This window comes from Epinephelus moara, chromosome 12 (genome assembly GCF_006386435.1).
Source record: "Epinephelus moara isolate mb chromosome 12, YSFRI_EMoa_1.0, whole genome shotgun sequence".
In the NCBI taxonomy this organism is placed as follows: Eukaryota; Metazoa; Chordata; class Actinopteri; order Perciformes; family Serranidae; genus Epinephelus; species Epinephelus moara.
In genome coordinates, this window is record NC_065517.1 from 32,668,740 (window position 1) to 32,694,577 (window position 25,838).

Genomic DNA, 25,838 nt, shown 5'->3' on the forward strand with positions numbered 1-25,838 from the left:
AAAAAAAATAAAACATTGTAATAAAATAAAAACACAAAGTACAAAGTACAAGTCGAGTCTCCCCAACCACAAAATAATTTATAATAAAAGAATGAAAAAATGTGGGGGGGAAATAATTTAGTAAGAAATACTTTAAAGGGAAAAATTGAATAAATCTCCCCACTTAAGATATTATTAAATGTTATATAAAATTGATTAAATGTTTATTTTATTCAGTTCGCTGTCCAATTATATCTTCTCTAAAAATTCTAAGAAACACGTTTCAGCATTTTAAGTCCCAAATGTTTGGTTATTATAATTAGTGGTATTATGGAACATAGCTCTTCCTGCAAACATCAGAGTTCCCAGAAAGAAAACTTTATTTTGAAAATCCGTCGTCGTATTGTGCTCTTATTTTGTGGAGCTTGACACTCTGCTGAGTCAAACACGCTGGAATTTAAAAAAAAAAAAAAAAAAACCCTGAACATAAATATGAAAACTAATATCTGACATGTTATTTTTTACAGTGATGTGTGTTAGAGGAGTGAAAGCTGCAGAATAAAGTGAAAGTAAAGAAGGTAGAAGTGAAACATGTCGTCCATCTTATGTAAGAGAATAACAGAGAGACATCTGGCAGCTCTATTTATAACATCTGATCTCATCCAAATCCGCTTTTACTACCACTGATATGAAACATGGGCAGCAAACCCACAGAGAAACTGTGAACTCAGGCTCCAGAAACTAAAACACGACACAGACACACTGCAGGAAGTCAAAGAAAACTACAGTCTGAGATATTATTAATATTAAACACCATTAACTCACTGTGTCTGAATTAAATGTTTAATATAATGGATAAAGTCTGATATTAAAGTGACACAGCATCATAACTGATTGTATTTTATATATAAATAAGATTTTAAATAAAGTACAATGTAAAAGTGACTTTGCTGAGTGTGGTGATTAATGTGGAGGAGGATTAACATTTCTGACTGATGGTATTAAACTGAAGAGGTGACACACTTCCTGTTTTCATAGTCATATGCATATGGCAGGAAATGTTTGTGCTGCTGCTGAGACACTTTTATTTTATTCATTTATTTATTTATTTATATAGATAGATAGACAGATAGATCAACTAGAATTAAATAAAGTCTCAGTGTAGAGCCTCAAAAAAACAAAAACCCCACAAGGACGATACTTTATGTACTGATAATAAACTGCAGTAAACTAATAATGATAATAACTTTATTTATAAAACACATTTTACAAAAAAAAGTGAAATGAAATGACATAAAATCAAAGAAATATTTTGATAATTCTATTAAACTGAGATAATATTTCATTGTCAGTTTTGGCTTTGAACTTAAATGTCTGCATTAAAACACTGAGGTTCAGATTATGAGTTTATTTTTCATCAGAATGATTCATTAGTAGATTTTTAGGAATTTTGCCCTGGTCTTTGGTGAATACAATAAACATATTAAGAGGAAATAAAATACTGAAGAGACTCTGAGTACAGTTTTCATGTGCGTGAACACAGTGTAGATGCTTTTGTGTGTGTAGTTTGTATAATGAGGCTGCTGTACAGAAATTCTACTTTAAAAAGACAAATCTCTAATATAACTGCACTTTTGAAATTCGGGGTGGAAAATCAGAATTAGAAATACGTTATGTCTTTATGTTACAGTTGCTCAGATGTAAAGCGGAGAGAACTTAAGATGTAGAAAAAGGAAGTGTCAAGTGCGAAGTATGTAAGAAAAATAATAAATATAAATTAGTATTAGTAGTTGTAGTCGTATTGGTATTATTGTGCTACATTGTTAACACTAATTTGTGAAATATTTAAGAATATATAATATGTGTGATGAGTATGTAGAGTGTGCAAAAAATATAAAGATATGTACCTTATGCTGTAATTTTGTTGGGGAAAAAAATTCAATGTCTTTTCAACAGTTTTTGTCTCTTATTTTATTTTATTTCATTTAATTTTTACCCATTTATTTTTAACCCATATTCACTTATAGAGCTGTAGTGATAAAATAATTTAAACTATAACACTAAAATAGTTTAAATAATTTAATTATTACATATATGAAATGACAGTAAAGTACATTTGTCTGCAGTGAAGTGATAGTTGTTGTAGTTCATATTGTGGACTGTGGGTGGCAGCAGAGAGAGTTCAGTCTAACCGGAAACGGTAGAAGAAGAAGAAGTGAAGCCCAAACAAAGTGGACATGTGGGTCTGTGGACGGACTACAGGTTAAATATAAAGCTACAAACTGAAGCTGCTGTTTTTTAAGTGAACATGGACGAAGAACATACGGTAAATTATCCTGCGTGTTTCTGTCACTCTGATAAAGACGGTTAATGACGTCATAAACGTTAAACTACTAAATAGCGCGAACTTAGTGTTAGCTAGTCGCTTCACACCAAAGTCTATTCAGTTATTATGGAGTTTGTATTATTTCGCGCATAAGATGAAATTCAAATGACGTTTAACTCAATTTAACACATTCTTCATAATGTGTACGAACTTATTTAACTATCGGCGCATGTTTCACTGCGGACAAACGTAATTTGATTAAACATTGCGGGTTGTCACCAAGCTCAGTGCTGTGGACTCCAGCTAAACTAATGTCCCTCAGCCACAAAAAGCTTTATACCGCATCTGCTGTAAAGTCGGACAAATGTTTTTAAGACATTTTAAGCCTAATTCATAATTTACATCAACAGGAAAAGATTATATTTAATATTTTGAATGAAGTCTGGTGAGATGTGTCACTAGTTTTCTAAAATTAAATTAAAGAAGTTTTGTTAAGAGGGCAGAAAATATCACCAGTCGTTTGTAGGTAAAGACACAACTGTAGGGTTATTTTATTATAGTTAATGTGCAGTTCTGGATGTGTTTAACTGTAATAATAGTGTTTGCCCTAATGACTCAAATTTCTCACCTTGATGTCAGGTTCAGGTGTCATCAACACACACTGATACATTTAAACACAACAACAACATTTGATTGTTTCCTGTGTTCAGACCAAAATAATTCAACTCACTGATGTACCTGTGTGTGTGTGTGTGTGTGTGTGTGTGTGTGTGTGTGTGTGTGTGTGTGTGTGTGTCTCTCCAGGCTGGGTACAGGGAGCCTTGTGCTGTGTGTCATGCAGTGGATTGGGGAGTTTCTGATGAGGGACGTTTCTTCTGCAGATCCTGTCACAACGTCATCGAGGTAAACAACAACAACAACAACAGCTGAGGGATATTCCAGAAAGCGGGGTTTAGTGGAAACTCTGAGTATGTTAACCCTGAAATGAGGGAAACTCTGGGTTTTCAGTTCCAGAAAGAGAGGTAAATCAAACTCTGAGTCAATCACCATGGCAACTGAGTCTGTGAACCTAACCTAATCCCGAAGGAAAATGCAATTTCCTTCGGGATTAATAAAGTACCTACCTACCTGCTCGCTGGCAGGTTTTCTTCAGTAAACCCTGAGTTTTCCTCTGTCTCCTCCCTCTTACACACTGTTTCATTTCCTCATTCATTCAGTCCGTGTCAAAGCTTGTATCGAAGCGCATTCATTAGCGGAGATTTACCGTCTGTCACAGTCTAAATCCTGCTGGATATTAGTTTGTTACTCAGGACTGTCTGAAGTTACTGAATTTATGCACATCAGTCATTTCTTTGGACCTCAGTTTTTGTCTTAACATTCAACTATTACACAGCGAGAATTCACCCTCAGCTCAGAATCAAATCTCTGTCCTTTTTATATTTATTATTTTTTATAACACTGTGCACAAGGATCAGACTGTCAGTCTGTTAGAGCAGCTCCCAAATGTTTATTGCACATAATGTGTAGGTCTAATTATTTAAACACGTAGTATCAATGACTAATGATCTCTATCACTGATGTCATTGGTCGCACTGATGGAACATAATTCCTATAGCCTAATATTGGGGATTATATGTTAATATTTCTGAGTGAGCAATGGTGCAGCATTTCAGTGTCTTTAAATTTACTACATTTGTAGCTGAAATAAAGTCACTGAATGCTGTTGAGTCAAGATACAAATAGATGTCCAACATTTTAAAATCTACTGTATTTTAACCTCAACGTCTTTTCAAGTGCAAATCACCAAACATATTATTACTGGGTCAGACTGTGAGTTTACAGTCATGTCTTTATGTCTTTGATCTATAGCCTAGCCTATATGTTTTAAATCTTCCTATTTTTCAGTTGCTGCCTCCTGTGTTTTTCCCCATCAGATTAAATCTGAACAAATATATTATTATATATTATTAATATAATGTAATGTATCTACAGCCTGATACACAGTCAGATTCCACCACTTTATCTTCATTAAGGAAATGTAAGTCTGATAAATGATGAATAAACGGACAACACTGAATAAAACTTTTTTATTAACTTTATGGTTAACTTATTTACACTTTCCTCGCTCTGACTCAGGCTCTTCTTTTAAAGATAAACGTGCACCGTCTGCTACACATGCATTAATATCTCTACATCCACTGGATTAAAATGGAGGCGCTGTCTTTTATTTACCTGTTGCCATGGTGAATCGTGGAGTCGGAGCTCCATTGATGATGGCTTTTTATTGTCGGCTTAACTCAGAGTGAACATACTCAGAGTTGACTGAACTAACTCAAATCAGCTGTTCTGGAACCGGTAACTCAGAGTTTCCCATCTCAGGGTAAATCAACTTAGAGTTCAGGGTTAGACTCAGAGTTTGTTGAACCTCCTACCTGGAATACCCCTCTGATCCGATGGATGTTGTTACGGGGCACCAACAAATGTAACAACACATTAAAGTGTCAGATAAGGACTGTGAGCACTAAGACGTTCATTAAGAAACTCCTCCTGACAGTGAAGTGATCACATGATGAATTTCAGCCAGTCAGACATGACTTACCCTACATTTGAAATATTTGTTTTTTCAACACTCAACCTACTGATATATTTGTCTGCAAAGAAAATCATTGTTTTAATATGTCCAGTAGCAGTTACCATGTGATGTTCATATCCCTGTGATACACCGATCAGCCAAATCATTAAAACAGTGGTGAGGTGACTAACAATGATCATTTTGTGACAATACAATGTTCTGCTGGGAGACATTTGGACATAGTATTCATGTGGATGCCACCTGACGCCCTCCACTCTCCCAAACACCGCTGTGGGCTTTGTCACGGTCCTTGGATCATTCCTGAGCAGTTTCTGCAGTGTGGCATGGGGCATTTTCCTGCTGGGGGGGCCACTGCCATCAGGGAGTGCTGCTGCCATGAGGAGAGAAATTTGATCTGCAGAGGTGTTTGGGTGGGTGAAGCACATCAAGTGGCATCCTCATGAATTTCTGGACCAAAAGTTCCCCAGGAGAACATTGCTTTGTAACAAGATGATCAATGTTGCTCACTTCACCTGACAGTGGTTCGAATTTTTTGGCTGACCGGTGTAAGTGTAGATTAAAGGCTCTGTAGTCTTCCTAAGCTTGCAAAGTTTTTGTCACATACAGCAAACATCTCCTCACGACCTGCTAGCTACATGTCCTCTGAATATGCTGTGAAAAAGTCCGGACTCTGTAGGCAGCCCAGGCTTCGCAAATAGCAACAAAAACATTGTGGTCCAGGCTGCACCAACCAGCCAGCGCGAGACCAGCAAAAGCAAGCGCACACACACATGAACGCGGTGCCCAGAGAGGCAATTAGAGCTACAGGCTACAATGAGGCTAAAAGGCGAGCTAGCTCCGTTGTGTTTGATAACATTGTTGAACATAAACAGAAGTGAAGTGTTTTTGTTGCCTACAGAGACCGGACTTTTTCCACAGCATATTCAGAGGACATGTAGCTAGCGGATCATGAGGAGATGTTTGCTGTATGTGACAAAAACTTTGCAAGCTTAGGAAGACTTAGAGAGCCTTTAAGAAAACAGGGTGAAAACAGAAACTGTGCTGCTGGTAAACAAGATGAAAATAAGCAGTGAGAAATGACCCTGTCAGTGATATAAGATAAAAATTAATCAGTCTATTAATATAAGCTTTATGCCAAAAGAGGAGGAATATTAAAATGCATATAATAAGATAAAACTGCCCTTTTTCCATTTAAACAGTAAATATTGCTTCAACTAATGTTTGTGACAATATTTTGTCCTCTGTACTGCAGTTACAGAGGATCTGAACCAACTTCAGACTCCACTGCTGCTCTCCAGCATTTTTATTCAGTCAGGATCTGTTTATTAGTATTAAACAGACAATAAAAAGTATGAAAATAATACATCTTTAAAAGAGCTGAAAGCAAAACCTACCAAAATTAAATTAACATGGCAAATAAAAAGTGATATGTATATAATATGGGGTCAGTGTCACAGGACTGCACTATCAAAGTTAACTTTACTGTCAGTTCTGTCGTGTGTTCAGGACAAAGACGGGACTGAAAGCTGTTTGTCTCAGACCCCTGGTGATAAATGCAAGTGCAAAAACAAAAGAAAAGAGAATAAGTATAAAAAGTAAGTAATAAAATTACAGTTGAAGAAAAACCCATGAAAAACATACAAGCAGCAACTTCAAATATAAGAGCATTGAACTCAGTTACTGTTAAGCAGCGAATGTTTATCATGTAGATGTAATAAATAGTGCAGTACAGCCTAATGTGTGAGACATTAAGACGTCTGGTGGAGCTGCATCAAATGCTGCAGCAGGTTCTGTGGGAACGTCCAGAACATCTGAACAGGTTTTAAAAACTGATCGACAGAAACACTTTAGTTTGGGACAAAAACAAAACGTGTGTGAAAGTGTGGATGATGGCTCTCCAACATTTTAACTTTCTGAGCTGTTACAGAAAAGTTAAAGACTTTTCTTTCAAAATCCTGCACTAACTTCTCAAATGATCATTTTCAGTGAAGTTTATGTATACATTTTGTTTAAAAAACAAACATACATGAAGCTACAACTCACTGTTGAAGTCAGAAATCAAACTTTTTTGTGTGGAGTTTTTTTTAGTTTCAGGGTGCAGTACTGTTGTTTGTCAGGAGGTGGCAGTGCAGCATCTCTGTACCAGTTTATATGGAGTTAGTGTGTCTCTGTCCATGTTAACATGTGAACGTGTCCAAACGTCCTCAGAGGACCAAAGAGGTGGTCGACCCAAACTTCACTCCGGGTTCCACCAGGGTCTCCACCATCGGCAAAGGAACCAGAACCAAGAGGCCCGGTCAGTGAGTCCGTCCGTCCATTCACTGTGTCTGATTGAAAATGACTCAAATGATTAATCAGTTATCCAAATAATTACCAATAATGTTTCTGTCCAGTGATGAATTGACTTTTCAGCTCTGAAAAGAAATGAAAAATTAAGGCTGCAGATCAATATTCTTCATCATTTTGTTAAATAAAGCATCTGTTTGGTGTTTTGGGTTCATTGCTGAAATGATTCATTATTAATAATTTAGATAATTAATATTTGATGTGATTTTTTTCAAGTTAAAAAGCTCTTTTTTCTCTGTAATTTCACATAAAATGAGTAATTTTTGGGTTTTGAATTGTTGGTAAGATGAAACAAAACATTAAAAGACGTTACGTTTAGCTCTGGGAAAACTATGATGGATAATTTTTGTCATTTTTTCATTGCAGCTCTGATAACAACCTCGTAAACCACATTTTTAACGCAGCGTAACTTTAAATTAAATTAATTAAATAATGTACAGAAACCTTCATCATTGACGTGACGTGATGGACGATCACGATGAAACTCAGTAGCTGAATTTTTTTTACTTATTAAATGTGACATGACGCTGTTGAGCAACAGATTTGGTCGTTGTTGGTGTTTTTCAGAGCACGGGCGTCAGTGGGTGATCTGTGAGGGTTTCCAGTTCATCCTGAGGAACCAGGCCGATGCTCTGATCAGACTGGGAGTCAGTGCACGTTTCAAGGTGCGTGATTTTTAATGGACGCTGCAGAGGAAGAAGACGGTACCTGCTGAGAGTCAGAGCTGATTCTAATGTCGCTGTTTCAGGATGAAGTCTTGTGTCAGCTGTGGAGAATCTACCTGCAGAAGAGTCGACAGGCGTTCACACACAACCCACTTAGGACCTCCAGCTTCAGAGTGGTGAGGGCACAAACTACACAAACATGTGCACACACATTAATACAATTTTATTGTCTTATAAAGATAGACGTGGCCAGAGGTATTACGTTTTATGGTTGTCCGTCTGTCCGTCCCTCATTCTCATGAACACAATATCTCAACAGTGCCTCGTGGAAATTTCTTTAAATTTGACACAAACGTCCACTTAGACTGAAGAATGAACAGATTAGAATCAAATGTCCATAATTCAGTGTCATATCTCAGGAACAGAAGGGGAGACATTTGGTCAGATACTGAATTGGTGACTCTAATGCTGAAACTTATTGTATAGCTCTTCTGTGTGTGAAGCATCCATGTTTTCACTGACATGGATGGAGACTGTTAGGCTGCAGACCTAGAGTCGTCTCCTTTGGTCTGAATCAGAGAATAATGTTGTTCCAAAGCTGCATAATTGCCTAAAGTTGGTTTGTGTTCTCACGGCAGCATTTACAAGCGGACCAGATCAAATGCCTTGTGTAAGAAAGCTGCTCTTGATTGGTCAGAATTTCCATGTGGGAAAAATCCAGGAAGTAAAGCAAACGTTGACGAAGAGTACACTTGCAAGATAAATGTGACACTTTCTAATGTCACAATGGAGGGACAACTACGCAGGTTGATTTTAGCGCTGCTCATCGTGGACTATATTGCTGTCATTGTTCATTTTAGTCAAACCATACAGTTTGAAAACGAGGCGCGGCTCCAACTAGAAAACAATGTTTTGATGCATTGGATGTGCTGAATGTGCATATTAAGGCAGTACAGGAGGAGGTGCACATTAATAATCCTCCAGGACTGTAACATGCTCATGTTTAACCCAAACAATGTGTCATGTGACTGCAATTGGTTCAGATCCAGGTCAGAACACGTTCTCACCACAAACGAACCGCACCAGAGTTCCTTTGTAACTGGACTGACACCACCTCTTCAAGAAGGTCTCGGTCCGTTTGTTTTGGTGCGCACCTGAGTGTGATTGCTGTGTTCACACCTGCCCAAACGAACTGCACTGAGGGGGCAAACCAACCTGAGATCGACTGAACCAAACCAAACAGGGCAGGTGTGAAAGTACCCTCAGAGAAACTTGACGGGTTCGCGGAGTCATACAACTGCGGGGCGGTAGTTGCAGTTTAAGTTGTAGAATATTAAATTAGTTTTAACTTTTGTGATGTAAAACTGTAAAAATCCAGACTTGAATAGATTTTAGAAGTTAAGTTGATTTTATAATCTCTTTGAAAGGATTTCAAATGTTATCTGACTCTGTCTCTCCTCAGCAACGTCCGGACTCGGAGTCAGACAGTGCAGCTGAGATATCCATCATGTCGGCCAGTGAGACGGACGGAGACACAAACCTGTCCAGTACCGCCGGCTCCAACGCAGGTAGATTCATCCATCAGTCAATTAATCAGTGTGATGAACTCAGTGGAAACAGTTTATGAAAATTTGAACGTCCTGTGTCCACTGTAAAAAAACAAAAAAAACCTTAAACTTATATAATCTAACATGAAGGCCTGATAACCAAAGTAATATTCTGAGTTCTGAATCTTTTTTTAATCTTTAAGTTTCAGCTGCTCTTTTTAATGAAGAAACAAGATTTAATTCAGAAATACAAAGGTTTTTCCTTTAAATAATCAGATTAACAGAAATGCAAAATAAAGTTTTACAAATTTCAGAAATTAAATTCAACTATTTATCAGTTTTTGACAGAAATCTTCATTATAATCTGAACTATATGAAATAAAAAACGTTTTAAAACGGGCCGGTTTTCACGTGATTGGCCGTGACCTGCGACCGGCCGGTCAGTCTAAAATATGCCGATTTAAAACGCCGGTCAAATTTCCACCACGCCGCATGATTGACATCGTGTAACATCAGCAGCGCACACTTTTTTGTCTATTCAGGAAATTACCCACAAATGCTATACACCAAGAAATATTATTTTTATTTATCCATGTTTTTATTTATGCATGCCTTATTTACTTATTTATTTTAATACTGTACCTGAAGTTATATTTGAGCAAAAAGGAAAATGTTTCTTAACCAGTGTCACTGTTTTTGTTTGTTTGAGATGATTATTGAAAAACTGGTTGTAGCTTGGTTAAAATGTTCTAATAAAGGAGAGATAGAAAATATTACAATATCTTGTGTGCTGTAAAGTGGTTGGAAAAAAATTAAATTCGTATCGGCCCAAAAAATTGTAATTGGTGCAAGTCTAGTTTGAATCGAGTCGGTGTCTTTGTATGATCCATAGTGACATGTGACAGTGTTAAGGTGCTCAACGGTCCTGCAGTAGGTGAAATGTTCCTTTACCTGCACAGGGAGCTCCAGTGATTGGTCGCAGTATTCGGGCTCACTGGACGCCGCCAGCTACCTGTCAGCACGGATGAAGAGGAGTCGCCACAGTCTGATGACCATGAAGAAGACTTTGGCTCTGATCCACCTCGCTCTGACCTGGATCCGAGAGCCACTGACGCTCAGCGATCTGCTCAGGTAACGACACACACACGCCTATGTAGGTAACGACACACACCTGGATGTTCAGCCGCAGGGAGGGACTTCACTGAGTCCAACACCACACAAAGAGATACTAAAACTACAGAATTAATCAGTCAGTATAAAGAAAATTGATCACTGACATTATTAATCCGTCTGTTCTGGTGACGTGAGAGGAGAATTTGTTTTAATATTTCCTTTATTATAAGCTCAAATCATCACCAGGTGTTTTGTGTTCATAGAGCTGAGTGTCGTCAGCATAAAAAAACAAACAATACATACTATATATATATATATTTTCTGCAAGAAGATGCATGTAAACTAAAAATAACAGAGGACCTAAAATCGAGCCCTGTTGCACACCACAAGTGAGATGTGCAGTAGAGAAGGACTTCATGGAGTCCGAGACCCCTCAAACAGATACTGAAACTAATTCAGTATACAGAAGAGTGATCGCTGACATTATAGGTTAACATTTATCAAATAAAAACACTGAACATGGAGGTCACAGCCTCTTAAATATTGTTCAGAGTTTTTAAGACAGAAGTCATGTCCTGTTCTGTGACATAAGATGAGAATTTGCAGTGATATTTCACATTTTATTAACTCAAATAATCAGCAGGTGTTGTATGTTCATACAGCTGAGTGCTGTTGGTATAAACAACAAAAAAATATTACATTTATATTATATTCTCTGCAAGAAGAAGCATGTAAACTGAAAACAACAGAGGACATAAAATCAAGCCATGTGGCACACCACAGGTAAGATGTGCAGTAGAGAAGGACTTCAAGGAGTCCGAGACCCCTCAAACAGGAACTGAAACTGTAGATTGTTTCAGATTTTTGTAGTCAGGTAACTGCTCAGTAGTATTTCCTGTCTCCTGACGTGAAGGTCTGAACACCAGGTATAAATTCTGGTGGGGAAACATGGAAATACTTTAGTTTTTGTTCTCGTAAAGTAGTCAAATCTAGATATATTCAGTCTAAAACTACTGGAATCAGTCTGTAAAATATCTACCAGACTAAGAATTAAAATTGTAATAAATGTTGTTGATTTGTTTTCTTGGCTGGAAAAAACAACGTTTTCCTGGAAAGTTCTGGAACATTTAGTTGGTGTGTTTGTGTGCAGGTTGGTGAATGAGCGTCACGTCCCATATGTCAACGCCTACGAGGAACTTCCTGACGAGATGAAACTCGAAGGCAAAGACGCTCTCATCTTCAGAGTAGAGGTCAGAAATCAATCAGCTCCTGATACTGAATCAATACTGTGATCAGTCATAGATTTAAAGGGCCAGTGCACAAATCAAATCAATGGTGTCTGTCCACTCAGAGAGTTTCAGTTTCATGTGTCTGTGTTTGTCAGCTAAATAAAACACCACCGAGTGAATATAAGTTTTGTGCACTTGTTTTTCTCCACAGAGCGTCCCGTCCCACCGGGCGGTGCATAAGGAGGCTCAGACTCTGATTTTGTTCCTGCAGCTTCCTGCTTGTCCTCCAATCACTCGTCAGAGTCTGCTGCACCCGGCTCTGCTCAGCGTGCGCTACCTAACCGACGCTAATCTGCCCGGTAACAGCAGGACTAGTAGGACCAGTAACAACACTTTTAACTAATAACTTCTGATTGGTGGATTATTTGTTCCTTGTTTTCTTTGTTTCCAGACGAGCTCCACCCGTGGGTCTGCAGGCTGATGGAGCGCGCCGGTATGGCGGATCAGACGATATACACGTTCGACCTCCTGTCTCGTCCCGTCCTGCCGCGTTACGATGTCCAGACCGCTGCCGTTATCATCGTCACCATGAAGCTCATCTTCGGCCTGGACGACCACACTGAATGGTGATTATTAAAGAGTCACTTCAACATAACACCACAAATGTTTTTTAAATATTTATTTATAGATAATAAATTATTTAGTTTGGTGGTACTAATATCAGGTTCTTTTATGTGCATGTGTATGTTCATCTTTTTGTTCTTGTGTAATAATCATAATAATAATAACCGTAATTTGAGTTGAACTGATCCTTTTAATCAGTATATTTATGGATCAGCTGATTTCATGTCCACAGCAGCAGATTAAATTTAAATGAGAAAACTCTCTGAAACAAAACAATCCTGATGAGATTCTGTAAACTCGTCTGATTGGACGGATTTCAGTGATTTTTAAGAGCCAATCAGGAAGAAGACCAGCTGTGATGCGTTTCCTGCCTGGAGAATAAAAAAGAAAATATTTTAAAGACTGACTTTATGAAACATGATGGATCACTCAGAGAAGGAAGGTTTAAAAGTTTAAAAGTTAAATTTAAAGAGTCACTTTTGTTTTTGTCTTTCAGGGATTTATCCAACGAAGCAGCTGATCAGGACGACACAGGTGAGTTCTTCACCTCCGCACTCGTCATCTACATATTTATTTGTATTTTTAAAATCTGTTAATATAGCTAGTATTTACTATCCTTGGTTTCAAACCTTTATTAAAAGTGTGATACTGTTTGAACATTTCATTTTAATGATACTGAACCTCAGTGACGTCGAGCAGCTTCAAACTGTCTGAGAACTCAAACATCTTCAGTTCATTAAACTTCAGTCTTTACTACATTTATATCAAAGCTCTCCTGAAAGTGACCATTTAAAAAGTTGATCAGGATTTTTATGTTGTATAAAACATGCTTTTATTTTCAACGTCACATCAAACAATTCAAATTAAAATAAAAGTAAAATTAATCAATAAACAGAATCAATGACCTTTGAGTTTGAATCCGTAACAAAATCATTTCATCCAGTTTGGTCATTTAAACAACTTCCTCCTATAAAATATTAGTCTGTCCCTCAAAGACATTTTTATCTAATGTACTTTTTTTAAAAGACACATTTTTCAATGAAATTAAAGATTTCAAATAAAGGAAAAATCTAAAGTTTAATTTCTGAACACACTGTAAAGTTCAGAGTCTGTGGACGTCTGTTCATGTTTTAATGTTCCAGATACATTTTAATATTTCTCACCAGTTACATTCAGAAATATAAAATATGTATAAAGGTATAATGTTCACTACAATATGCACATCAATAGAATAAAAACAAGAATAAGAATAAACATAAGAAATATGTACAGTTAAGTGCGTTATATGTTGAATAAATATATACATTCAAGTATGGTGGTTGATATGGTGCTAAAAGGATATTTCAGGGTATTTTTGACGATATTCTTGACAATATGAAAATTTTATTATTAATTTAAGAAGAATTGTAACAAAACAACAGTATCAGCCTGTATAATTGTTGTGTTCATGAACATAAAGAAGTTGAACAGTCATACTGAATAAATAATAAATAATAATAAATACTGTTTTCTGACAGGAGACATGTTTAATGTTCGGAGGTGGTTCAGACTGGTGCAGGCTGCTCTGATCAGAGCTCAGCAGAGGAGACAACATGACGTCGCCAGGTGAGACATGAGCTGCTGTGACACCTGCAGAGTCTGAGGTCATCACTCCACGTGACATCTGTTCACAGGTTTAAAACCAGTTTGTTCTGGTGACTCACGACTTTGTGTGACCAGTCTGCACTCTGTAAACCTGCTCTTTTATGTCAAATAATTATAAAACTGATTTTCAGATCTCTGGTTAACAAACTTCAGAATGTTCATCTCTGAGTTTCTGCAGTTTTTCATTTGCAAATGTTCTCAGGAATATTTGTCTGAATATTATGTTGGTGATTTCAAAGGATTTAAAAACCGAAGCTTTAAATGTAGTTTCTGTTTCTCATTCTGCTCTTTGATGTTAAAGGTTTGATCAGCTCAGGTTTAACAGAGCACACTGACAAACTTTAACAATTAAATGAAGGAAATTTGAGGCATTGAATTCATAAAGTGAGGTGAGTTTATATTAAAGGGGTGTCTGTAGATGAGGCGCTGTAAAGATTTGTCTGTTTGACATTTATTCACCTTTTTAAAAACATGATCTCTCTCCGTCTCTGCAGGAAACAGTGGACGGCCAAGAAACCGCTGTATGCCAACAGCATCAAGAAATGTGTCGTGATAAAGAGGAAGAGTAAGAATCCGAGTCATCACATTGATTTTTAAAGTCTGACACAGGGACAGATATCTGAGTGTATATGAAGGGAGGACAGAGTCAGTGTTACAGAGACATGTTCATAAGACGTTCTGGGTCTTAATGTTAAACATATGTTTTGATACTGCAGCGATATAAAGGTCATTATTAATGAGTTCTGTCACTGCTGTTATTTTTTTATGGCTCCGCGCCGGCGACAGCCGTGGCTGGAAGTGTCATGTTTTCGGTTTGTCTGTCCGTATGAACCGTCGGTCCCATCTTGACCTGGTGTGTCTGTGTGTTTGCAGGAATAGCAGAGCAGGTGCAGATCTGCTTTGAGAAGCTGTCCTCTCGACCGGCGGGCGTTGAGCGTGTCGATCCGTCCAGCTTCAGGTTCTGCTGGGGGGACGAGGACGGAGCGGATGGTCCCAGTCTGCACCACAAGAAGCTGGATGGAGTTGTGACCCTGAAACGCAACGTCCTGGTTCCCTCCAACTCTACGTACTGGCACCCAGCACTCAGAGCCTGCAAGCCCCGGTACCTTTAACTACACATCACTTGATCTTTGACCCCAGGGCTTCAGACCCTGCAGGTAGAGACTCTTCCTCTCCTGATGTCTTCTTCTTCTTCCTCTCTACAGGCACTGTATGAGTCATTACTCAGAGGTGGAGGCGACGCTACCTCGGACGTTCGTCTGGTTGCTGCAGCTCTTCTGCTTCATGCTGGACGTGAAGCCGGCGTACCTGTACGAGGAGGTGCTGAGGGTGGAGAGACGGGTCGTTGGCAGCAAAACGCCCAGGAGGAGGAAGAGGAGGACAAAGACCAGGACTGAGACCAGGGCTAGGTCGAAGAGCAGGACGCCACCGAGAGGAAGAAAAACAAGATGAAAAACCTTCAAGTAACGTCAGCTGTTTGTTGAGCGCCAGTAATTTAACATCACGTTAAACCTGGGTGCGTTCAAGGACACTCAGAAATCAGAGTTCTAAGAGTCGTCTTCTGTGTGAAAATCAAACCCTGACTGAAGCCGACAAGGACGCTGTGTGAAGGTTTGATTTCAGCAGCAGTCAGTTCCTTAAAGAAACACTGACCATGTTTACACACAAAATATTTCAGTTTTACTCTGTCTGAAAATATTCCTACTGAGCTGTTGACATGCAGCTGTGCAGACTCTGATAACATGCTGTTTATCACGTCAGAATATGGAGAATGGCTGTCTGGTCATTTTGTGTCTTTGCATCAAAGAAACAGAATTATTTTCCTACCAGTGGTGGACTTGTTGGACCGTGTGAACACAGACACCCTCTTTCAATTCTTTAGCCATCTTCTTTAAAAGGTCGACGTTGTGATATTTGCTCATATATATCAGTTTTTCATGATGTTTAAAAGTCGGCGGGTTTCTGCTTCTGACCAGAAATTAGGACTTTTCTTTTCGACATGTATCTCTACACCACAGTCTGAAGAACTGTTGGTTTGTGTTGAACCCGCAGAAGTGACAGACACGAGGCTGTGCGTCACAAACTGCAGTGGAAACACACGCCGAGACACACATTCTGGATGCTTTGTCTGTCTGTCCAAATAATGCTCCTAAAACCTGAATAATAATCGACATATCTCACTTCTTTATTGGAAAATTGCTTCTTTGGGATCAGTGCCTAACTCGAAGTATCTAAACCAGAAGTCTTTAATGTTTTTCGGGCCGTAGACCCCTCAGCTCAGAGACTGACAGACAGGGACCCTCTGTTACATATTCTGTATGAAACTAAATTGTACTTTAGATAATTCTCTGAATATTTTCAGCTCCTCTCTCGTTCACCTGGAGGTACGGAGTGACGGTGTGTTAGCCTCACCTTCTGCACTTTCACTGTTTGTCTCTGAGGTGGACGGTGTGTCACAGTCTCTCGCTCCAAAACTCACAAAATGATCCATCATGGCTCAAAATAATGCCCATAAACATTTGGCCAGTATGTGAAAATACAACATGTCTGTTAGTGAACTAGTTCACCTCGCTGTTATTGACAGGTGCTGCACAGTGATTTAGCTTGCTCACATGAAGCACAGGGACTGATGGGTAACAGCCAACCTGTCATTAACATGTTCTGTAAATTACAAGGATGTTTTTGTTTGTTTCAAATAAGCGGATTTATTTTGCTGATTTTATGTTGGATTCATTCTACTGTGAATTTTCAGACATATTTTAACTTTTGAAAAACAAAACAAGAAACGTAAAACTTCAATTATCCAACAGTAATTCCTCCTGCAGTAACTCTCTGTTAAAGAACATGCTGTTCACACGACCTGTATTAAATTCAGAATATTGTCATATTTGGAATAACAGTGGAATATTAGTGTGTGTGTGTAAAAGTAGCTACTGACACAAAGACATTATCATCCAAATTATGATATCATTCCTCTGTCTGTTAAAATGCTCATTTATCTCCTGTTTTTGAGTGTTTTTGTATCTTAGAGTCTCTTTTCTCTCCTGTAAAAATACTTTTTAAGACTCAGTTCACTCGGTCAGATGTGATGTAGAGATAACGATTTACCTGCCCATCGTTTAAACCAACACCTCACCGTTAGCTTGTGGTTATTCAGCCGAGCAGAATCATGTCAGGAGTGTGTTTGCATTTCAGCTGGAAAACTGTAAAACATTAAAGGTCTGATTTATTAATGGAACTCTTGAGTTCACAGCGCAGGTGAGACAGGTGTGTGTGTGTGTGTGTGTGTGTGTGTGTGTGTGTGTGTGTGTGTGTGTGTGTGTGTGATTCACTAAACCACGGCCATTTTAACCGATCTAATCACATCTTGATTTCACACCTGTGTTTGATACTTACAGTCAGCTGACATCTGTCCTGCTCTCTGATTGGCTGTCGTTCAAGGCTCAAAGATGAAGTTACTGTAAAATGAGCCTTTGTTTCTTTGTTTGTTTGGTTTTTTCCCAATAAAATGAGCCGGACAGTTCAAACATGATGATCAGAAATGTTTCTGATGAATACAAAAGTCTGAAACTGAAACAGATTCAAAATCAGTCGTCTGTTAAAAAAAAAAAAATCTGTTTAATCATCTGATTTATTGTTTGAACTGTTTTCTACAAAAACCAAATCTTGTCTCGTTTTGCGTCTCTCTGTGTGATGTCACAGTGAACTGAATATTTGGAGGGGACAAACGTTAGGAGACGTCTCTGTAACATTGTTCTGATCAGGTTGTTTTTCAGGCTGAAGACAAAGAAACATCAGAGAGCTGCAGCGACAGGAAGTGAGCAGCAGGAGGCGACAGACACAGTAGAGCGGCGCCTTCATTCATACTGAAACTGAGCTGCAGTGGTTCTACAGCAGGTACACACACACACATAAACACTCTGTTACACTAATGAGGTTTGTTTATGTAATTATTGTGTGATGACACGCCCACACACAAGACACTGAAATATATTAATGACCTTGTGACATCACAAACGACTCAAATCAAAGCCTTTAAATCATCATAAAATAAAACATGAAATCATCTTCAGTCTCACATCAGTCATTAAACCTGTTTCCACAGCTGAGAATATTTACAATGCATAAATAATGTCTGGTGTCGTGTAAATCTGAACTCAAGCTGTCATTACTTTGTTGAATCAGCAGTGATGTGATGCAGCAAAGTGCATTTACTCAAGTACAACTTTAAAGGAACTTTACATGTGTATTTTCTTTTCCTCATGACATAATTTTACTCCTCTGCATTTATCAAACAGCTTTAGTTACGTTACAAATTAAGATTTTCATACACAAAACATATGAGGATTTTATAAAGTGTGATGTTTTGTTATTGGTTAAACTCTTTGGTCATACAGCAGAAACATCTGTTGATCAATGAGTTCACAGAAAACTGATGTAAAACTATTCTGATGGGTGAATTATTCATGTAAAAACATTTAGTGTCACAAATGTAAAGTTTTGCTTCTTTTTCTTTTGATTATTGTAATTTCTTTGAATAATTTTAATTTATTTTTAATAATTTAATTTTTCTTTCAATAAATACATTTTTTGAAAATATTTTTAATGTGTTGCTAATATTTAAATAATTAACATTTTAGTTTTTTTGATCATTTAATTTTGTTTTTATTTTGTAAAAAATAATTTTAAGTTATTTTTATAATTTAAATTTTCTTTTAATAGTTTCTTTTTAAAATGTTTTTATTGTTAATATTTTTACTTTAGATTTTATTAGTTTTTTTTGTTAAAATGTTTTTTGAAAAAATAATTTTAATGTTTATATTTTGATATTTTTGTAATTTAATGCAGCTACATTTTGAATCACAGTGTACATACAGTGTGGTATAAGCGCTGCAGTAAACGATGTGTTTGTGTGAGTAAAATGATGCAGACGTGGAATATTTCTGTCTCTCGGTGTCTCCGTCTCGCTGACACTCAGAACTAAATGTTTCTGAGCTCTGAAGTCGCAGCAGGTGAAAATGTAAACGAGGTTTTCAGGAGTCATCTGAGGACATGGTAAAAATAAATCTGTCTGGACGCCGGAATCAACCAGCCGCATGTGAATGCAGCACTGTGCCGAGGTGACGGGAGGTAACGGCTGCTCTCTATAGTATCGCCATGGCAACATGCCCAAGCTCTCAAGTTACCTAGCAACAGCCGCAGCGTATAACGGAGGGACGAGTGTGTCCTCATCTGATGTCAACGTCTGATCTGTGTGAGGCTGATGTGGAGTGACAGTTAATTTGAAGACGTTCACTGTTTATTAATATGTTGTTGTTATTGTTTATTTTAATCTTTGTTTTGTTTATGTTGTTTACTCTTTGTGTGAGATCAGACTGTTTCACCTGAAACGACTCCAACAGGCAGAATGAGGTCACTGCAGCAGCGAGGACAAAGACTGTCTGAAAACTCAACTTCATAACTGCAATGAAATGATTTTAAAAATCATATTTGACATGAGACCACGTGCACCTGGTGGTGTTGACCCCCACCTGTCTCCAGGTCCCCCAAAGCTCCGCCCACCAGCCTCCACACACCTGAAATCTGGAGTTTAAATACAGGAAACATATCAGTGATGCTCACACTCACAGGAGGGCGGGACACGCCACGACATGACACGGGGGGACGAAGAAGAATATGAAGTGAAAACTGTTTCTGTTGGTTCGACTCTGAACTGTTGTTTACTTTATATTTACACTTTATATATTTGTTCTCTTCAGTGTGTGACAGACTGACAGACGGTTCATCCAATCAGCAGCTATTATCACTGTGACACTGACCAACCTCTTCCTGTTTGAGTCTCAACAAATGTTGACGACAGTTATCAGATTAACATTTTGTGTTGTGAGTTGCTGATGTGTATTGTGAGTTGCTGATGTGTATTGTGAGATGCTGACGTGTGTCGTGAGTTGCTGATGTGTGTTGTGAGTTGCTGATGTGTGTTGTGAGTTGCTGATGTGTATTGTGAGATGCTGACGTGTGTCGTGAGTTGCTGATGTGTGTTGTGAGTTGCTGATGTGTGTTGTGAGTTGCTGATGTGTATTGTGAGATGCTGACGTGTGTCGTGAGTTGCTGACGTGTGTCGTGAGTTGCTGATGTGTGTTATGAGTTGCTGACGTGTTGTGAGTTGCTGATGTGTGTCGTGAATTGCTGATGTGTGTTGAGAGTTGCTGATTTGTGTTATGAGTTGCTGACGTGTGTTGTGAGTTGCTGATGTGTATTGTGAGTTGCTGGTGTGTGTCGTGAGTTGCTGACGTGTGTTATGAGTTGCTGACGTGTGTTGAGAGTTGCTGATTTGTGTTGAGTTGCTGATGTGTGTTGAGTTGCTGATGTGTGTTGAGAGTTGCTGATTTGTGTTGAGTTGCTGATGTGTGTTGAGTTGCTGACGTGTGTTGAGTTGCTGACGTTTCTTGTGAGTTGCTGATGTGTTGTGAGTTGCTGACGTGTGTTGTGAGTTGCTGATGTGTATTGTGAGTTGCTGGTGTGTGTCGTGAGTTGCTGATATGTGTTATGAGTTGCTGACGTGTGTTGAGAGTTGCTGATTTGTGTTGAGTTGCTGATGTGTGTTGAGTTGCTGATGTGTGTTGAGAGTTGCTGATTTGTGTTGAGTTGCTGATGTGTGTTGAGTTGCTGACGTGTGTTGAGTGTTGCTGATTTGTGTTGAGTTGCTGATGTGTGTTGAGTTGCTGACGTGTGTTGAGAGTTGCTGATTTGTGTTGAGTTGCTGATGTGTGTTGAGTTGCTGATGTGTGTTGAGAGTTGCTGATTTGTGTTGAGTTGCTGATGTGTGTTGAGTTGCTGACGTGTGTTGAGTTGCTGACGTTTCTTGTGAGTTGCTGATGTGTTGTGAGTTGCTGACGTGTGTTGTGAGTTGCTGATGTGTATTGTGAGTTGCTGGTGTGTGTCGTGAGTTGCTGATATGTGTTGTGAGTCGCTCATGTGTGGTGTGAATTGCTGATGTGTGTTGTGAGTTGCTGACGTGTCCTGAGTTGCTGATGTGTGTTGTGAGTTGCTGATGTGTGTTTTGAGTTGCTGACGTGTGTTGTGAGTTGCTGTTTTGTGGATTGCTGTTGTGTTTTGTAAGTTGCAGTCGTGTTGTGAATTAGTGTTTTGTTTTCTGGTGATGTGTGTGGTGATATTTATATTGCTGTTGTGTTTCATGAAATTGCCCTTTTGTGAAATGCTGCTGTGTTTTGTGATTTGCTCTTCAGGGCCACCATACAAACACTGTGAGGTTACCTAGCAACAGCCGCAGCATGTAACGGAGGAACATCATGTCCTCATCTGATATCAGCATCTGGTCTGAGTGAAGCTGATGTAAAGTGACAGTTTATATGACGAGGTGTTTGACATCAGCTTTAAGTCTTCATATTCATCTTTATTTTTATTTTATTTTATTTTATTGAGTGTTTCCAGCTCCGACTGAGATCACACTATTTCACCTGAAACGACCCCGAGAGGGAAAATGAGGTCACTGCAGCAGCCGAGAACAAAGACTGTCTGAAAACTCAACTTTATGTCACAGTTAAAATCTTCAGAGGCGAGTTTCAGAGAGCAGAAAATAATATTCAGATAAAACAAAACATTTATGATCTGATCTTTGTTTCTGTGTCCACAAACACCTGATCAGACAGGGGAGGACAGAGACAGGCAGGTGAGGACAGAGACAGGCAGGTGAGGACAGAGACAGACAGGTGAGGACGGAGACAGGCAGGTGAGGACGGAGACAGACAGGGGAGGACAGAGACAGGCAGGTGAGGACAGAGACAGACAGGTGAGGACAGAGACAGACAGGTGAGGACAGAGACAGGCAGGTGAGGACAGAGACAGACACGTGAGGACGGTCTCCTTCCTCTGTCCTCACCTGCCTGCCCCAGGAGACGTCATTTAAAGGGACAGTTCAGGTTGTTATCTACAGCAGACGACAGTCAGCACGTCCTCAGTTTAGAGAAGCAGGCTGGAGTCTGAGACAGAAGCTCAGTGACGTCCTGCAGTGGACGGGTCAACAACAAAACATATTTTAGACACATGAAATAACCAATATCAGCTTACATTGTATTAAATATATTTTCACTGCTTAACCTTTCTGTCAGACAGTGATTTCCAACAGGGAACTGAAGCTGTTACATCGTTTTTGTCACAGCCAGACTCCATTGATAAAACCAGTAATTTAAGCATGCTGAACACAGGAGCTGCTGGTCAACTGCTGCCTGCATCAGTTAGTGTGTTTGTGTTGTGTTCCGACTTTGGTGAGTGTGAATTAACCCTTTAAAACACCAAAGTCACACAGTGAGACAAACACACTAACTGATGGAGGCAGCAGTAGACCAGCAGCTCCTGTGTTCACTGATGTTAAATCACTGATCTTCTCAGTGGAGTCTGGCTGTGTCAGCACTGTTTACACAGAGATGGTGCTGCAAAGTCCTGTCTTTACGCCTCCTGTTTACATGTTTACACAGGACTAAACGATGGCAGCATCATGTGGCTCCAGTGTGTGATGTCAAACAGCATGATGACATCACAGACTCAAAAGAGGCATGACATGTAACACAACAGCGTCTGCCTCTAGTGTGACATATAACATACGTGTCAGCTGCGTTTTATAAACAATGACATGTCAATAACAATCATTTAGCATCCCTGTTATATGGCGGCTGATCTCGTCCTCTGCTCGGAGGCTGTTATATGGCGGCTGATCTCGTCCTCTGCTCGGAGGGTAAGGAGCTCCTGAACCTCATTGTTTGAGTTAGCTGCTAACAGCTGTTGTTCTTCTTTGAGTTAGCTGCTAACTGCTAACAGCTGTTGTTCTTCTTTGAGTTAGCTGCTAACAGCGGCTGTTCTTCTTTGAGTTAGCTGCTAACAGCTGCTGTTCTTCTTTGAGTTAGCCGCTAACAGCTGCTGTTCTTCTTTTTTGAGTTAGCTGCTAACTGGTAACAGCTGCTGTTCTTCTTTTTTGAGTTAGCTGCTAACTGCTAGCAGCTGCTGTTTTTCTTTGAGTTAACCGTTAATTGCTAACAGCTGCTGTTCTTCTTCTTTGAGTTAGCTGCTAACTACTAACAACTGTTGTTCTTCTTCTTTGAGTTAGCTGCTAACAGCTGCTATTCTTCTTTGAGTTAGCCACTAGCTGCTAACTGCTATCAGCCACTTTTTAAATCTTTTGCTGTGGGTCACACACATAATACGTGACAGAGACTGTATGCAAACTGTAATTTCCTGTAAAAACAGAAGTGTATTTTGAAAACAGACAATGCATGTAACAGGCTGAAGTTGACACGGCGTCCCAGAACGTCAACAACCAACGCACCCAGGGTACCTTGGACGTCATATGTGGATGTGGAAAGTTCATGACCAAACGTCCACAGGTGACGAGGTCGCAGTGAGGATGTGTTGATGTCTGACGTTGGTGTAAAGCAGTGAAAATACTCTCAGTATAACGAACACTTAAACTGATATAGATTTTTTTTGGTGTCTAAAATATGTTTTGTTTCTGACCCGTCCACAGCAGGATGTCACTGAGCTTCTAGCCCCTTTTACACTGCCAGATTTTCGGCGAATGTTGGGCTGTTTTGCCGGCAAGCTGCATGTGTTTAGACGCACAGAGCCAGATTGGCAAGTTGATCCGAGGTGCCCAATTTTCCGCCTCGTAGGGTAGACATATTGGTGGAACCTTTTTAGTTTAAAAAGAACGAGGCGCCCTTCCGCCACGGGAGGGGCTGTTGAAGACTTGTGGGAGGAGCTGTTGATGACGCCGCACGTGCAAGCCACTGGCAGTGGATAAACAGAAACAGCTGATAGCAGGAATTAGCGAGCAGCTAGTAGCAAGAGGGAAACACAAACCTGACAGACACTGTAAAGATGAGCAACTGGGGAGACAAAGAATTGCGTGCCACGTTTTGTTACCTGCTCACGTCCCCCATTGCCCCAAAAAAGGGGCATTCTTTATGAACAAAAGTAGGAAGGCGGCATTTTGCTGCACTCCCCGATTTTGTTTTTATACTGCCAATGCTGAAAAAAGACTGATTGGGCTTTCCTGCAAATTTGCACAATTCCTGTTTAAAAAGGGCTTCTGTGTCAGACACCAGTCTGCTTCTCTAAACTGACATCTACTGACTGTATGACCCCATTTAAAAACCTGAACTGTCCCTTTAATGAATGAATGAATGAACAGTTCAGGTTTGTCTGAATGATTCAGAGTTTAACAGATTTGTCACAGTTTGTTCAAACTTCACTCAGAACATTGTTTTTTTTGTTTGTTTGTTTCTTTCAGACTGAAGACACAGCTGATTCAGTCGGAGAAGAGACGACACGAGAAAACTTTTAATCTGACGGCTGAAAACAAACCGAATCATCACACTGGAACACGTTCAACACACAGAGGTCAGATCTTTTTCCAGATCCTCGACAGAAAACAAACAGTTTCCCAGTTTAGAAACTCGTCCTGTCGGAGCGCTGATGAAAAGAATCTCTGGTAATCGTCCAGACTTCACACTGAGCTCCTGAATCTGCTCCTCATTTCTATTTTAAAATCTCTGACGACATGTGGACGAACGTGAGAATGTCTCTGAGTTGAAACACAATGTTTCAGCAGAAAACAGAAAAAAAAAACAACCTCAAAAAATGAAACAGATGAAAATGTAAAAAGCCGACGGGATTAACATTCCTTTACAGCAGCCGGGTTTGTCACGCAGCTTCATCTGAGGACGTCCTGAAAGAAAAAACATGAAAAACTCATTTAAATTAATATTTTAATTTCCTTAAATCAGTTTTTTGTGTGGCTGCTCCTCTGTGAGAATTTTTGTTCCTCAATATTTCAGAATTAAATGTGAAAATAACGACGAGTTTTAAGGGTCAAATTATTCTGTTTTTATGGTTTTTTCTCATCATTCATTTTTCTGTTTATGTAAAGTGTGTGATTTATCTTAAGGTCAGACGCTGAATGAGTCTCTGTTACTGAAGATTAAATACAACTGAAGAGACCAAGATGGAAATTTGTCCTTCACCCTGACAGACTCTGATATTTTGTATTTTTATAATAATGATATAATACAAAGCTCTAAATAAATTAAATTAAAATTCCTTAGAAGAAATAATTCACTGCTTTTCAACATAAATCTTTATGTTTAGGTGGTAAAAATTATTTCATTTATTTCCTTAAAAGGAGAAATTTGTTTTTCATTCATTTGGAAAAGACATTGTCAGTCTGTCGTCAGGAAATTTATGAAGACAAAATGTTTCATAAATAATTTAAAGTGTTTTAATTAAATGTCTTTTGTTTCCTAAATTACAAGTTTGAACCTTTTAAATACTGAATTACTCATAAACGCAAATAACTTGAATTCTTCACAGAAAATGTTTCATCAAAACTTGAAGAAAAACTGTTGAATATTATCTGCAAAACAGTTAATGGGAATAATTAACCAGAATTAAAGCAAATGAAATCAGCGCTGTTATTAAAGTCTCCAAGCTGGAATCAACAGAAAACTTTTCTTCAGTGATTTTTTCAACAGAAACATTTCGACGTCCTGCAGCAGCTGCTGATCTGTTAATAAAAACAAAATAACTTCATGTTTTCAGTAAAGAAATAAATTCTGTGAAACCACTGACATCCCAAAATAAGATTTATTTATATCAGTGTGCAGGAGCCATCATTACTGCGATCATTTGGACTTTTCACACTTCTATCCATATATTAATTCATATTTTTGATAAACAAATTGAAATTAAAAAGAAAAT

General features: G+C 38.8%; 1 protein-coding gene across 2 annotated transcripts; it reads left to right on the top strand.

Moving 5' to 3' along the window:
* The first annotated feature begins 2,172 nt into the window (after positions 1-2,172).
* Positions 2,173-18,062, top strand: taf1b (TATA box binding protein (Tbp)-associated factor, RNA polymerase I, B). Of its 2 annotated transcripts, none has more exons than XM_050058774.1 (15): positions 2,173-2,305; positions 3,110-3,208; positions 7,107-7,198; positions 7,812-7,909; positions 7,993-8,085; positions 9,372-9,477; positions 10,416-10,587; positions 11,720-11,819; positions 12,010-12,157; positions 12,250-12,424; positions 12,919-12,956; positions 13,940-14,027; positions 14,561-14,631; positions 14,940-15,168; positions 15,272-18,062. In XM_050058774.1, the coding sequence occupies exons 2-15, from the start codon at positions 3,141-3,143 to the stop codon at positions 15,516-15,518; spliced, it is 1,725 nt and encodes a 574-aa protein (XP_049914731.1). In that variant the 5' UTR covers positions 2,173-2,305; positions 3,110-3,140; the 3' UTR covers positions 15,519-18,062. The 2 variants fall into 2 exon arrangements, with proteins under 2 accessions (XP_049914731.1, XP_049914730.1); XM_050058773.1 differs by having other exon boundaries at positions 7,107-7,194; positions 15,272-18,061.
* Positions 18,063-25,838: the final 7,776 nt, after the last annotated feature.